Source organism: Mizuhopecten yessoensis, unplaced genomic scaffold (genome assembly GCF_002113885.1).
Source record: "Mizuhopecten yessoensis strain PY_sf001 unplaced genomic scaffold, ASM211388v2 scaffold9895, whole genome shotgun sequence".
NCBI classification, from domain to species: domain Eukaryota; kingdom Metazoa; phylum Mollusca; class Bivalvia; order Pectinida; family Pectinidae; genus Mizuhopecten; species Mizuhopecten yessoensis.
Window position 1 is genome coordinate 366337 of NW_018408276.1, and position 16689 is coordinate 383025.

Genomic DNA, 16689 nt, shown 5'->3' on the forward strand with positions numbered 1-16689 from the left:
CAAAGCACCGAATATTGAAAATCCGAAACGCTGAGAACAGCGCGACCTCGAAATTGTACATGTTAAGCGAGAACGTAGGTTTTAGGCTCCGCATTTGCTAAAACAACTGGAAGATAATAGTTATCAGGTACATAATCTTGATGACATGACACTCAGGTATTTTTTACTAATTACTAACTATAGGTTGCTGCTATAGCCCGGCCTCTTTAGATTAGATCAGTATAAAACTAGCCTCTGGAGCATCTGACAATTAGACCTAATATGAATGATTCATTATGAAATGCGAGTGTAGATTACACGTCTGGGACCTTTCTTGTAATTGAACGATAAGAACAGATATATCTCGCTTTGTAACTGTTCACCGTAGTCAAACATTATTATAAAGTCAATTAGGGCTCCCACTCATAAGTTATGTGAACACCAGGTATGACTGATTTGTTCATTGCGCGTGACTGCCGTGTTAGTAAACGACGTTTACCCCTATCTGCGGCTAAGTTGTGGAACCGTCGTTAGCTCACACTGTCTATGTCTTAATACCAGTAAACTGTAAGTCCACGAGTAATTAACTAACCTTACTAGTTACCCTGACAGTACTCAAGAGGAGTTAACTAACAATGCTGGTTCTACTGATATTCAGCGTTATGTTTGTGTGTTCTGTTGATGCTATCACAATACGTAACAGGACGTTCGCCATTCATACCGAGTTTAGTGACATCATGTACGGCGACGGACTAATCACCAACTACACACTGACCAGTCTAACACTGTGCGGAGTGTACTGTGGTGTACAGAACTGCCTTTCCTTCTCGTACAGTAATAAGACAGGGATATGTCGTACGTACTCCACGTCCTTTCCTCTGTGTGAACCAACTCCATCGGCGAACCAGAACAGCGGATCATCCTTACCTTTCTATAGGGAGCTCGACTACCGTAAGATACAACATAGACAGGGAGCTCGATTACCGTTATATGATAAATAGACAGGGAACTCGATTACCATAAGATACTACATAGACAGGGAGTTCGATTACCCAAAGATACTACATAGACAGGGAGCTCAATTACCGTAAGATACTACAAAGACAGGCAGCTCGATTACCGTAAGATACTACATGGACAGAGAGCTCGAATTCCCGTAAGATGCTTCATAGACAGGGAGTTCGATTACCGTAATATACTTCATAGACAGGGATCTCGATTACCGTAAGATACTACATAGACAGGGATCTCGATTACCGTAAGATACAACATAGACAGGGAGCTCGATTACCGTAAGATGCCACATAGACAGGGAGCTCGATTACCGTAAGATACTACATAGACAGGGAGTTCGATTTCCGTAAGATACTACATAGACAGGGAGCTCGATTACCGTAAGATACTACATAGATAGGCAGCTCGATTTCCGTAATATACTACATAGACAGGCAGCTCGATGACCGTAAGATACAACATAGACAGGGAGCTCGATTATCGTAAGATACTTCATAGACAGGCAGCTCGATAACCGTAAGATACTACATAGATAGGCAGCTCGATTTCCGTAATATACTACATAGACAAGGAGCTCAATTACCGTAAGATACTACATAGACAGGCAGGTCGATTACCGTAAGATACTACATGGACAGGGAGCTCGAATACCGTAAGATACTTCATAGACAGGGAGTTCGATTACCGTAAGATACTTCATAGACAGGGATCTCGATTACCGTAAGATACTACATAGACAGGCAGCTCGATTACCGTAAGATACTAAATAGACAGGGAGTTCGATTAGCGTAAGATACTACATAGACAGGGAGCTCGATTACCGTAAGATACTACATAGACAGGCAGCTCGATTACCGTAAGATACTACATAGACAGGCAGCTCGATTACCGTAAGATACTACATAGACAGGTAGCTCGATTACCGTAAGATACTACATAGACAGGGAGCTCGATTACCGTAAGATACTACATAGACAGGCAGCTCGATTACCGTAAGATACTACATAGACAGGTAGCTCGATTACCGTAAGATACTACATAGACAGGTAGCTCGATTACCGTAAGATACTACATAGACAGGCAGCTCGATTACCGTAAGATACTACATAGACAGGCAGCTCGATTACCGTAAGAAACTACATGGAGAGGTAGCTCGATTACCGTAAGATACTTCATAGACAGGGAGCTCGATTACCGTAAGATACTACATAGACAGGGAGCTCGATTACCGTAAGATACTACATAGACAGGGAGCTCGATTACCGTAAGATACTACATAGACAGGGAGCTCGATTACCGTAAGATACTACATAGACAGGGAGCTCGATTACCGTAAGATACTACATAGACAGGGAGCTCGATTACCGTAAGATACTACATAGACAGGGAGCTCGATTACCGTAAGATACTACATAGACAGGGAGCTCGATTACCGTAAGATACTACATAGACAGGGAGCTCGATTACCGTAAGATACTACATAGACAGGGAGCTCGATTACCGTAAGATACTACATAGACAGGGAGCTCGATTACCGTAAGATACTACATAGACAGGGAGCTCGATTACCGTAAGATACTACATAGACAGGGAGCTCGATTACCGTAAGATACTACATAGACAGGGAGCTCGATTACCGTAAGATACTACATAGACAGGGAGCTCGATTACCGTAAGATACTACATAGACAGGCAGCTCGATTACCGTAAGATACTACATAGACAGGTAGCTCGATTACCGTAAGATACTACATAGACAGGGAGCTCGATTACCGTAAGATACTACATAGACAGGCAGCTCGATTACCGTAAGATACTACATAGACAGGTAGCTCGATTACCGTAAGATACTACATAGACAGGGAGCTCGATTACCGTAAGATACTACATAGACAGGCAGCTCGATTACCGTAAGATACTACATAGACAGGTAGCTCGATTACCGTAAGATACTACATAGACAGGGAGCTCGATTACCGTAAGATACTACATAGACAGGCAGCTCGATTACCGTAAGATACTACATAGACAGGTAGCTCGATTACCGTAAGATACTACATAGACAGGTAGCTCGATTACCGTAAGATACTACATAGACAGGGAGCTCGATTACCGTAAGATACTACATAGACAGGGAGCTCGATTACCGTAAGATACTACATAGACAGGTAGCTCGATTACCGTAAGATACTACATAGACAGGTAGCTCGATTACCGTAAGATACTACATAGACAGGGAGCTCGATTACCGTAAGATACTACATAGACAGGCAGCTCGATTACCGTAAGATACTACATAGACAGGTAGCTCGATTACCGTAAGATACTACATAGACAGGTAGCTCGATTACCGTAAGATACTACATAGACAGGCAGCTCGATTACCGTAAGATACTACATAGACAGGCAGCTCGATTACCGTAAGAAACTACATGGAGAGGTAGCTCGATTACCGTAAGATACTTCATAGACAGGGAGCTCGATTACCGTAAGATACTTCATAGAGAGGTACATTTTAGCTCGATTACCGTAAGATACTACATAGACAGGCAGCTCGATTACCGTAAGAAACTACATGGAGAGGTAGCTCGATTACCGTAAGATACTACATAGAGAGGCAGCTCGATTACCGAAAGATACTTCATAGAATTGTAGCACTCCTTTCTCGAACTTGTCATTATTCATGTCAGTCGATAGATGTTTTATATAGAAACAGATTTCGGATTTTATTCGATTCAGAAACAGAACGGAATTTCGTCCAAATTAAGTAGCCTGGATTAAAAGATGCAGTGAGCGTGGAAAGGATGTTTTTGTTACTTATAAAGTTATTAGGAATGTCGTCAGTATGAATGTAAAATCTAACTCGTTCATATCGCCTTTACATCGTATCCTTATCAAATCTAAACTTTTTGATATTGTATTTCAGAACAACAATTCTGTCCATGCAATTGGGATCTCAACGATGGAACCTGGACTGTAAGTTCCTGTAGATATACATAGACTGTAACTTACTGTAGATATACCTAGACTGTAACTTACTGTAGATATACCTAGACTGTAACTTACTGTAGATATACCTAGACTGTAACTTACTGTAGATATACCTAGACTGTAACTTACTGTAGATATACCTAGACTGTAACTTACTGTAGATATACCTAGACTGTAACTTACTGTAGATATACCTAGACTGTAACTTACTGTAGATATACCTAGACTGTAACTTACTGTAGATATACCTAGACTGTAACTTACTGTAGATATACCTAGACTGTAACTTACTGTAGATATACATAGACTGTAACTTACTGTAGATATACCTAGACTGTAACTTACTGTAGATATACCTAGACTGTAACTTACTGTAGATATACCTAGACTGTAACTTACTGTAGATATACCTAGACTGTAACTTACTGTAGATATACCTAGACTGTAACTTACTGTAGATATACCTGGACTGTAACTTACTGTAGATATACCTGGACTGTAACTTATTGTTGATATACCTGGACTGTAACTTACTGTCGTTCGGTCGTTAGGTCGTTCTCATTATATCACTGTCGAACAAAAGGAGTGATTTATAGATTATCACACTGTATTTTCAGGGTTTGTCGTTCGAACAATTTTCCCATCGCGAGCACGTGGATAAAATCGAGAGACTACAGCAGTTGAACTAGAGATTTTATCTACGTGCGAGCGATGAGAAAATTGTTCGAACGACAAACACTGAAAATACTGTATGATAAACTATTTATCATCTATTTACAACTACCTTATATATTTCTCCATTAAAAAAATCAATTAAAAACTATGTTTTTCAAATTACTACTAAACTCAATGGTCAATTTTTGCGCGGAGAAATACAATGAACCTTAAAACTACGTAGAAAGAAAATATTTTTAAAACAATCCTATCGTCATTGGGTTTTCCATATGCACATTAACACCTGAAATGGTGTTGTTATTCTCACAATATTTTTCCGTATCTTTGTAATGATATGTTTATGACGGACTATTTTCTTACGCGAATCACTTTTGTGTGGACCTTATTTCCGATTTTGGACGTCATCTGGCGCGAGCAGACGTTCTTTTTTGAGAAAATACGTTCCAAAGTGCTGAGGAATGGGAAAATCCCTTCTCAAGTTGTTCTCAAGTTGATATTTAATTGATCATGCTACCGGTAGGTGGTAAAAAGTAGTATATATTTGATAAATACCGTTCTCATTATTTCACTGTCGAACTAACGGAGTGTTAGATCGTTCTAATTATTTCACTGTCGAACAAACGGAGTGTTAGATCGTTCTAATTATTTTACTGTCGAATAAACGGAGTGTTAGATCGTTCTAATTATTTTACTGTCGAAAAAACGGAGTGTTACATCGTTCTAATTATTTCACTGTCGAACATTAGATGTTTTAGGTCCTACTACGTTGTTCACTGTAGAACATTAGATGTTTTAGGTCCTACTAAGTTTTTCACTGTAGAACATTAGATGTTTTAGGTCCTACTAAGTTTTTCACCGTAGAACATAAGGAGATTTAGATTCTACTCATTTTTTTTACTGTGGAACATTAGTAGTTTTTGGTTCCACTCCTGTTTTCACTGCAGCACAGTTTTAGGTCCTACTCATTATTGCACTGTCGAACAAACGGAGTGTTGTATCGTTCTCATTGTTATACTATAAAACGTATGGAGTGTTATATCGTTCTCATTATTTCACTGTATAACAATAAGAATGTTATATCGTTCTCATTATTTCACTGTCGAACAAACGGAGTGTTATGTCGTTCTCATTATTATACTGTAGAACAAAAGGAGTGATTTATAGATTATCACACTGTATTTTCAGGGTTTGTCTTTCGAACAATTTCCTCATTTCGAGCACGTGGATAAAATCGAGAGGCTACCGCAGGTGAACTAGAGATTTTATTTACGTGCGAGCGATGAGAAAATTGTTCGAACGACAAACACTGAAAATACTGTATGATAAACTATTCAGCATCTATATACTACTACCTTATATATTTCTCCATTTAAAAAAATCAACTAAACACCATGTTTTTCAAATTACTACTAAACTCAATAGTTAACGATCGCCTGTGACAAACGTAAACAAATAGAATTTTTGCGCGGAGAAATACAATGAACCTTAAAACTACGTAGAAAAAAAAAATATTCTCACAATATTTTTCCGTAATCCTATTTTTTTTTTTTTTAGGAGAGTTTTAGGTCCTACTAATTTTTTCACTGTGGAACATTAGGAGTTTTAGGTACTTCTCTCCTATTCATTATATCACGATCGAACATAAGGAGTGTTAGGTCGTACACATTCATTTGATTTATTTGATTATAAGATGTCCCTTATACCCTTTTACTTATAATTTGATTTATTCACTAGGTAATACATCAGCGATTCGATGGTTCTGTGGACTTTGAAAGGGATTGGAGTTCTTATAGAAATGGATTTGGCAACAATCCAAGTGGGGAATTTTGGATTGGTAAGTAATCCCCACGCCCATGATTGTAAGTACGGCCATATTACAATGTTGTGTAGGGAATCCTCGTTACATGTCGGTATTATTTCATTGTCGAGTCAAACATAGGTTTGTCTTCTTTGCATTCTCAGGTCGGCCGGTAAGACCATATTGTAAATATTTCATTCAACCTTATCTTGAATGGAAGGTTTAGTCGATGATATAGTTTTACTTCCTCGTAGTCCCAAGACGTCAGGTCTATCGTTTTAATTTTATATTCCTCCTTGTCCACAACTTACGGTTAAGTTAATACTGCCATTGTTCTTCTTCATTGTATCCCCAAGTCAACTGTAAAGTTGAACTGCCATTGTTCTTCCTCCTTGTATCCCCCATTCGACTGTAAAGTTAATACTGCCATTGTTCTTCCTCCTTGTATCCCCAAGTCAACTGTAAAGTTGAACTGCCATTGTTATTCCTCCTTGTATCCCCCATTCGACTGTAAAGTTAATCCTGCCATTGTTCTTCCTCCTTGTATCCCCCAGTCGACTGTAAAGTTAAACTGTCATTGTTCTTCCTCATTGTATCCCCCAGTTGACTGTTAAGTTAAACTGTCATTGTTCTTCCTCCTTGTATCCCCCAGTCGACTTAAAGTTAATACTGCCATTGTTCTTCCTCATTGTATCCCCCAGTCGACTGTAAAGTTAATACTGTCATTGTTCTTCCTCCTTGTATCCCCCAGTCGACTGTAAAGTTAATACTGCCATTGTTCTTCCTCCTTGTATCCCCCAGTCGACAGTAAAGTTAAACTGTCATTTTTCTTTCGACTGTATCCCCCAGTCGACTGTAAAGTTAAACTGCCATTGTTCTTCCTCCCTGTATCCCCCAGTCGACTGTAAAGTTAATACTGCCATTGTTCTTCCTCCTTGTATCCCCCAGTCGACTGTAAAGTTAAACTGTCATTGTTCTTCCTCCTTGTATCCCCCAGCTTCCTCATTGTATCCCCTCCTTGTGTCCCCCAGTAAACTGCCATTGTTCTTCCTCCCTGTATCCCCCAGTCGACTGTAAAGTTAATACTGTCGTTGTTCTTTCTCCTTGTGTCCCCCAGTCGACTGTAAAGTTAATACTGCCATTGTTCTTCCTCCTTGTATCCCCCAGTTGACTGTAAAGTTAATAGTGTCGTTGTTCTTCCTCCTTGTATTCCCCAGTCGACTGCTCAGTTAATACTGCCATTGTTCTTCCTCATGGTATCCCCCAGTCGACTGTAAAGTTAAACTCTCATTGTTCTTCCTCCTTGTATCCCCTAGTCGACTGTTCAGTTAATACTGTCGTTGTTCTTCCTCCTTGTATCCCCCAGTTGACTGTAAAGTTAATACTGTCGTTGTTCTTCCTCCTTGTATTCCCCAGTCGACTGCTCAGTTAATACTGCCATTGTTCTTCCTCATTGTATCCCCCAGTCGACTGTAAAGTTAAACTGCCATTGTTGTTCCTCCTTGTATCCCCCAGTCGACTGTAAAATTAAAACTGCCATTGTTCTTCCTCCTCGTATACCCCAGTTGACTGTAAAGCTAAACTGTCGTTGTTCTTCCTCATTGTATCCCCCAGTTGACTGTAAAGTTAAACTGTCATTGTTCTTCCTCCTTGTATCCCCCAGTCGACTGTAAAGTTAATACTGTCGTTGTTCTTTCTCCTTGTATCCCCCAGTCGACTGTAAAGTTAATACTGTCGTTGTTCTTTCTCCTTGTGTCCCCCAGTCGACTGTAAAGTTAATACTGTCGTTGTTCTTTCTCCTTGTGTCCCCCATACCCCAGTTGACTGTAAAGCTAAACTGTCGTTGTTCTTCCTCCTTGTATCCCCCAGTCGACTGTAAAGTTAAACTGTCATTGTTCTTTCTCCTTGTATCCCCCAGTCGACTGTAAAGTTAATACTGCAATTGTTCTTCCTCCTTGTATCCCCCTGTCGACTGTAAAGTTAAACTGTCGTTGTTCTTCCTCATTGTATCCCCCAGTTGACTGTAAAGTTAATACGGTCGTTGTTCTTCCTTCTTGTATCCCCCAGTCGACTGTAAAGTTAAACTGTCATTGTTCTTCCTCCTTGTATCCCCCAGTCGACTGTTCAGTTAATACTGTCGTTGTTCTTCCTCATTGTATCCCCCAGTCGACTGTAAAGGTAATACTGTCGTTGTTCTTCCTCCTTGTATTCCCCAGTCGACTGTTCAGTTAATACTGCCATTGTTCTTCCTCATTGTTTCCCCTGTTGACTGTAAAGTTAAACTGCCATTGTTGTTCCTCCTTGTATCCCCCAGTCGACTGTTCAGTTAATACTGTCGTTGTTCTTCCTCTTTGTATCCCCCAGTCGACTGTTCAGTTAATACTGTCGTTGTTCTTCCTCTTTGTATCCCCCAGTCGACTGTTCAGTTAATACTGTCGTTGTTCTTCCTCATTGTATCCCCCAGTTGACTGTAAAGTTAAACTGTCGTTGTTCTTCCTCATTGTATCCCCCAGTTGACTGTAAAATTAAACTGTCGTTGTTCTTTCTCTTGTATCCCCCAGTCGACTGTAAATGTAATACTGTCGTTGTTCTTCCTCCTTGTATTCCCAGTCGACTGCTCAGTTAATACTGTCGTTGTTCTACCTCCTTGTATCCCCCAGTCGACTGTAAAGTTAAACTGTCATTGTTCTTCCTCCTTGTATCCCCCAGTCGACTGTTCAGTTAATACTGCCATTGTTCTTCCTCCTTGTATCTCCCAGTCGACTGTAAAGTTAATACTACCATTGTTCTTCCTCCTTGTATCCCCCAGTCGACTGTAAAGTTAATACTGCCATTGTTCTTCCTCCTTGTATCTCCCAGTCGACTGTAACGTTAATACTACCATTGTTCTTCCTCCTTGTATCTCCCAGTCGACTGTAACGTTAATACTACCATTGTTCTTCCTCCTTGTATCCCCCAGCTTCCTCATTGTATCCCCCAGTTGACTGTAAAGTTAAACTGTCGTTGTTCTTCCTCATTGTATCCCCCAGTCGACTGTAAAGTTAAACCGTCATTGTTCTTCCTCCTTGTATCCCCCAGTCGACTGTAAAGTTAATACTGTCGTTGTTCTTCCTCCTTGTACCCCCCAGTCGACTGTAAAGTTAAACTGTCGTTGTTCTTCCTCATTGTATCCCCCAGTTGACTGTAAAGTTAAACTGTCGTTGTTCTTTCTCTTGTATCCCCCAGTCGACTGTAAAGTTAATACTGTCGTTGTTCTTCCTCCTTGTATCCCCCAGTCGACTGTTCAGTTAATACTGCCATTGTTCTTCCTCCTTGTATCCCCCAGTCGACTGTAAAGTTAATACTGCCATTGTTCTTCCTCCTTGTATCCCCCAGTCGACTGTAAAGTTAATACTGCCATTGTTCTTCCTCCTTGTATCCCCCAGTTGACTGTAAAGTTAAACTGTCATTGTTCTTCCTCCTTGTATCCCCCAGTCGACTGTAAAGTTAATACTGTCATTGTTCTTCCTCCTTGTATCCCCCAGTTGACTGTTCAGTTAATACTGCCATTGTTCTTCCTCCTTGTATCCCCCAGTCGACTGTAAAGTTAATACTGCCATTGTTCTTCCTCCTTGTATCCCCCAGTCGACTGTAAAGTTAATACTGTCATTGTTCTTCCTCCTCGTATACCCCAGTTGACTGTAAAGTTAAACTGTCGTTGTTCTTCCTCATTGTATCCCCCAGTTGACTGTAAAGTTAAACTGTCGTTGTTCTTTCTCTTGTATCCCCCAGTCGACTGTAAAGTTAATACTGTCGTTGTTCTTCCTCCTTGTATCCCCCAGTCGACTGTAAAGTTAATACTGCCATTGTTCTTCCTCCTTGTATCCCCCAGTCGACTGTAAAGTTAATACTGCCATTGTTCTTCCTCCTTGTATCCCCCAGTCGACTGTAAAGTTAATACTGCCATTGTTCTTCCTCCTTGTATCCCCCAGTCGACTGTAAAGTTAAACTGTCATTGTTCTTCTTCCTTGTATCCCCCAGTCGACTGTTCAGTTAATACTGTCGTTGTTCTTCCTCCTTGGATCCCCCAGTCGACTGTAAAGTTAATACTGCCATTGTTCTTCCCAGTCGACTGTTCAGTTAATACTGTCGTTGTTCTTCCTCCTTGGATCCCCCAGTCGACTGTAAAGTTAATACTGTCCTTGTTCTTTCTCCTTATGTCCCCCAGTCGACTGTGAAGTTAAACTGTCATTGTTCTTTCTCCTTGTATCCCCCAGTCGACTGTAAAGGTAAACTGTCATTGTTCTTCCTCCTTGTATCCCCCAGTTGACTGTAAAGTTAAACTGTGTATCCCCCAGTCGACTGTAAAGTTAATACTGCCATTGTTCTTCCCAGTCGACTGTTCAGTTAATACTGTCGTTGTTCTTTCTCTTGTATCCCCCAGGCGACTGTTCAGTTAATACTGTCGTTGTTCTTCCTCATTGTATCCCCCAGTTGACTGTAAAGTTAAACTGTCATTGTTGTTCCTCCTTGTATCCCCCAGTCGACTGTTCAGTTTATACTGCCATTGTTCTTCCTCCTTGTATCACCTAGTCGACTGTACAGTTAAACTGTCATTGTTCTTCTTCCTTGTATCCCCCAGTCGACTGTTCAGTTAAAACTGTCGTTGTTCTTCCTCATTGTATCCCCCAGTCGACTGTAAAGTTAATACTGCCATTGTTCTTCCTCCTCGTATACCCCAGTTGACTGTAAAGTTAAACTGTCGTTGTTCTTTCTCTTGTATGTATCCCCCAGTCGACTGTTCAGTTAATACCTTGTATCCCCCAGTCGACTGTAAAGTTAAACTGTCATTGTGGTTCCTCCTTGTATCCCCCAGTCGACTGTAAAGTTAATACTGCCATTGTTCTTCCCAGTCGACTGTTCAGTTAATACTGTCGTTGTTCTTCCTCCTTGGATCCCCCAGTCGACTGTAAAGTTAATACTGCCATTGTTCTTCCTCCTCGTATACCCCAGTTGACTGTAAAGTTAAACTGTCGTTGTTCTTTCTCTTGTATGTATCCCCCAGTCGACTGTTCAGTTAATCCTGTCGTTGTTCTTTCTCTTGTATCCCCCAGTCGACTGTAAAGTTAAACTGCCATTGTTCTTCCTCCTTGTATCCCCCAGTTGACTGTAAAGTTAATACTGTCGTTGTTCTTCCTCCTTGGATCCCCCAGTCGACTGTAAAGTTAATACTGTCGTTTTTCTTCCTCCTTGTATCCCCCAGTCGACTGTTCAGTTTATACTGCCATTGTTCTTCCTCCTTGTATCCCCCAGTTGACTGTAAAGTTAATACTGTCGTTGTTCTTTCTCCTTATGTCCCCCAGTCGACTGTAAAGTTAAACTGTCATTGTTCTTCCTCCTTGTATCCCCCAGTCGACTGTAAAGTTAATACTGTCCTTGTTCTTTCTCCATATGTCCCCCAGTCGACTGTAAAGTTAATACTGTCGTTGTTCTTCCTCCTTGTATCCCCCAGTCGACTGTAAAGTTAATACTGTCGTTGTTCTTTCTCCTTATGTCCCCCAGTCGACTGTAAAGTTAAACTGTCGTTGTTCTTTCTCTTGTATCCCCCAGGCGACTGTTCAGTTAATACTGTCGTTGTTCTTCCTTCTTGTATCCCCCAGTCGACTGTTCAGTTAATACTGTCGTTGTTCTTCCTCATTGTATCCCCCAGTTGACTGTAAAGTTAAACTGTCGTTGTTCTTTCTCTTGTATCCCCAAGTCGACTGTAAAGGTAATACTGTCGTTGTTCTTCCACCTTGTATTCCCAGTCGACTGCTCAGTTAATACTGTCGTTGTTCTACCTCCTTGTATCCCCCAGTCGACTGTAAAGGTAATACTGTCGTTGTTCTTCCTCCTTGTATCCCCCAGTCGACTGTAAATGTAATACTGTCGTTGTTCTTCCTTCTTGTATCCCCCAGTTGACTATACAGTTATACTGTCGTTGTTCTTTCTCTTGTATCCCAAAGTCGACTGTAAAGTTAATACTGTCGTTGTTCTACCTCCTTGTATCCCCCAGTCACCTGTAAAGTTAACACTGTCGTTGTTCTTCCTCCTTGTATCCCCCAGTCGACTGTTCAGTTAACACTGCCATTGTTCTTCCTCATTGTATCCCCCAGTTGACTATACAGTTATACTGTCGTTGTTCTTTCTCTTGTATCCCCCACTCGACTGTAAAGTTAAAACTGTCGTTGTTCTTCCTCCTTGTATCCCCAAGTCGACTGTAAAGTTAATACTGCCATTGTTCTTCCTCCTTGTATCCCCCAGTCGACTGTAAAGGTAAACTGTCATTGTTCTTTCTCCTTGTATCCCCAAGTCGACTGTAAAGTTAAACTGTCATTGTTCTTTCTCCTTGTATCCCCCAGTCGACTGTAAAGGTAAACTGTCATTGTTCTTCCTCCTTGTATCCCCCAGTCGACTGTTAAGTTAATACTGTCGTTGTTCTTTCTCTTGTATCCCCCACTCGACTGTAAAGTTAAAACTGTCATTGTTCTTTCTCCTTGTATCCCCCAGTCGACTGTAAAGTTAAACTGTCATTGTTCTTTCTCCTTGTATCCCCCAGTCGACTGTTAAGTTCAAACTGGCATTGCCCTTCCTCATTGTCACCCAAGAACTCGTGCCCTTTAACTTTGACATTAAACCTAAGGCAGTGTCCTGTTACTGTAGAGCTGTGTTCATTTTAGTACCGATTCCTTTATAAAAGCTTTTGTAGTACTTTAACTTCGCTTGGCAGGTTGTAAGCTCGATTCCTGAAGTGGATGTAGCTATTGCTAAGGGCCTTAAAGATTGCTATGGACCACAGTGAGGAAATAGTCCTCTTCCGACTGGCCGTACACCTTACCTACATCACACTAACATATTTACGAAACGAAGATGTTATTGTCAGTTTTTTTATCAACCATTTACGATAAAACATTTTACAAGATTGAATGCACCGATAAAATCTTGTAACAGATATGATGTACCAAACATAAACAGTTCGTATGATACATTTTCTGTACAATTAATATAGGATCATCTGCATTAGATCTATATCTACAATAACAAATATTATTATGTACAATTTCTTCGCCGATTTACCTTTTTAAGTTTTTCAACATCTTTTAAAACCTTTTTCGCAAAGTAAAACGAAACAAAAAACAAACAAATAAATACACTCTACCCACAAAACATCAGTCGCTACAAAAGGGATACAAAAGTGGTTTTTGATTTAAGATTATTTTTCAGAATTCGTAGCCAGTATCAAAATCTTGTACAATATACAAACAATAAATATGACTTAAGTGTGGCCAACAAGACACAAACAATATGAAATGAGTGTAGTCATAACATATTAACAATGGAATACAGAAATATCCGCGTCTTATAAGGACTTTATTATTTATAGGACTCGAGAAGATATACCAACTCGTCAACGGTAAAGAGTATGTGCTTATGGTGGATCTGGTAGACAAAATGGACATCAGAAAGTGCTCCTATTTTGGCACGTTCAATATATCTTCTGAGGCAGACAACTACAGACTGAGAGTTGATGGTTATGTTGGTACTGGAGGTAAGACAATTACAGACTCACAGTTGATGGTTATGTTGGTACTGGAGGTAAGACAATTACAGACTCCCAGTTGATGGTTATGTTGGTACTGGAGGTAAGACAACTACAGACTGACAGTTGATGGTTATGTTGGTACTGGAGGTAAAACAACTACAGACTGACAGTTGATGAGTATGTTGGAAGTGGAGGTAAGACAACTACAGACTCACAGTTGATGGTTATGTTGGAAGTGGAGGTAAGACAACTACAGACTCACAGTTGATGATTATGTTGGAAGTGGAGGTAAGACAACTACAGACTGACAGTTGATGGTTATGTTGGAAGTGGAGGTAAGACAACTACAGACTGACAGTTGATGGTTAAGTTGGTACTGGAGGTAAGACAACTACAGATTGACAGTTGATGGTTATGTTGGTACTGGAGGTAAGAAAACTACAAACTCACAGTTGATGGTTATGTTGGTACTGGAGGTAAGACAACCACAGACTAACAGTTGATGGTTAAGTTGGTACTGGAGGTAAGACAACTACAGACTAACAGTTGATGATTATGTTAGTACTGGAGGTAAGACAACTACAGAATAACAGTTGATGATTATGTTAGTACTGGAGGTAGACAACTACAGACTCACAGTTGATGATTATGTTGGAAGTGGAGGTAAGACAACTACAGACTGACAGTCGATGAGTATGTTGGTACTGGAGGTAAAACAACTACAGATTGACAGTTGATGAGTATGTTGGTACTGGAGGTAAGACAACTACAGACTAACAGTTGATGAGTATGTTGGTACTGGAGGTAAAACAACTACAGATTGACAGTTGATGAGTATGTTGGTACTGGAGGTAGGACAACTACAGACTGACAGTTGATGAGTATGTTGGTACTGGAGGTAAAACAACTACAGATTGACAGATGATGAGTATGTTGGTACTGGAGGTAGGACAACTACAGACTGACAGTTGATGAGTATGTTGGTACTGGAGGGAAGACAACTACAGACTGACAGTTGATGGTTATGTTGATACTGGAGGTAAGACAACTACAGACTGACAGTTGATGGTTATGTTGATACTGGAGGTAAGACAACTACAGACTGACAGTTGATGATTATGTTGGTACTGGAGGTAAGACAACCACAGACTAACAGTTGATGGTTATGTTGCTACTGGAGGTAAGACAACTACATACTCATCAACTGTCAATCTGTAGTTGTTTTACCTCCAGTACCAACATACCCATGAACTGTTAGTCTGTAGTTCTCTTACCTCCAGTACCACCATACTCATCAACTGTCAGTCTGTAGCTGTCTTACCTCCAGTACAACATAACCATCAACTGTCAGTTGATGATTATGTTGGTACTGGAGGTAAGACAACTACAGACTAACAGTTCATGATTATGTTGGAACTGGAGTTAAGACAACTACAGACTAACAGTTGATGATTATGTTGGTACTGGAGGTAAGACAACTACAGACTGACAGTTGATGATTATGTTGGTCCTGGAGGTAAGACAACCACAGACTGACAGTTGATGAGTATGTTGGTACTGGAGGTAAGACAACTACAGACTAACAGTTCATGGTTATGTTGGTACTGGAGGTAAGACAACTACAGACTAACAGTTGATGGTTATGTTGGTACTGGAGGTAAAACAACTACAGACTTACAGTTGATGGTTAAATTGGTACTGGAGGTAAGACAACCACAGACTCACAGTTGATGATTATGTTGGTACTGGAGCTAATACGTTCGTATATTAATATTTTTAATATATGGAATGCATCCGGATTTTTCTAACGTTAATACAATCATTGACATGGGAATATTGAATCACGCGCTTACATGAACGCACTACAGCTGTTCATGTGGCGTAAAGTAAAATTCCTCCATGAACATGAAGAATACGGCAAGTAAACAGGAGGTGACCTACGCAGCCTAAGGCAGAACCTGACAGCAACAAAATCCATGGTTCCATATGATATGGATTATAATTCGTATAGTTGTCGTTTTCAGATGAAAAATGTTTTCAAACTCCGTTACATGATATACGTACATACAATGTAAAATAAAAATCTATCACAGTCCTCTCTTTGATAAAAAAATAAATAAAGTCAACAAATAATGCAAATATTTTCGATATTCATCTTTTGTAGGCGACAGTCTCTCTTTTCATAATGGAATGCAGTTTTCTACGACAGACCGCGACAATGACGTGAGGTCTCTCGGAAGTTGTGTAGCCGCGTTCAATGGGCCAGGCTGGCTCAATGACTGTCTGTCTCAAAATCTTAACGGATTATATAATGTACTGACTGGAGCGAATTCTATGTGTTGGCGAGCATTCCGAAATTTTGATGGTCTTAAGAAAGCCAAGATGTTGATAAAAGAGAAGGGAACTTAAATATCAACAAGTGGCAAGGTTAGTTGTGATAGTGATGCCAATAAAACGCATGAAGACTGGGTGTTATAAAGAAACAGTGCTATACTGTGCGTTATATAGAAAAAGTGCTATACTGTGTGTTATATAGAAAAAGTGCTATACTGTGTGTTACATAGAAACAGTGCTATACTGTGTGTTATATAGAAACAGTGCTATACTGTGTGTTATATAGAAACAGTGCTATACTGTGTGTTATATAGCAACAGTGCTATACTGTGTGTTA

The 16689-nt window shown here is 40.2% G+C and overlaps 1 protein-coding gene across 1 annotated transcript; it reads left to right on the forward strand.

The window, feature by feature from the left end:
• Nucleotides 1-614: 614 nt before the first annotated feature.
• On the forward strand, nucleotides 615-16427 carry LOC110458994 (angiopoietin-related protein 1-like). Its single transcript, XM_021511011.1, has 5 exons — nucleotides 615-930; nucleotides 3920-3969; nucleotides 6394-6493; nucleotides 13860-14024; nucleotides 16183-16427. Exons 1-5 carry the CDS (start codon nucleotides 615-617, stop codon nucleotides 16425-16427), a joined length of 876 nt encoding a protein of 291 aa, XP_021366686.1.
• Nucleotides 16428-16689: the final 262 nt, after the last annotated feature.

Excerpts from the sequence above, each read along its gene's own strand:
- LOC110458994 (XM_021511011.1), top strand. The coding sequence starts at position 615 with ATGCTGGTTCTACTGATATTCAGCGTTATGTTTGTGTGTTCTGTTGAT. Across the intron at positions 3,970-6,393 it reads TCAACGATGGAACCTGGACT|GTAATACATCAGCGATTCGA; the intron begins GTAAGTTCCTGT and ends TTTATTCACTAG. Across the intron at positions 14,025-16,182 it reads TGGTTATGTTGGTACTGGAG|GCGACAGTCTCTCTTTTCAT; the intron begins GTAAGACAATTA and ends CATCTTTTGTAG.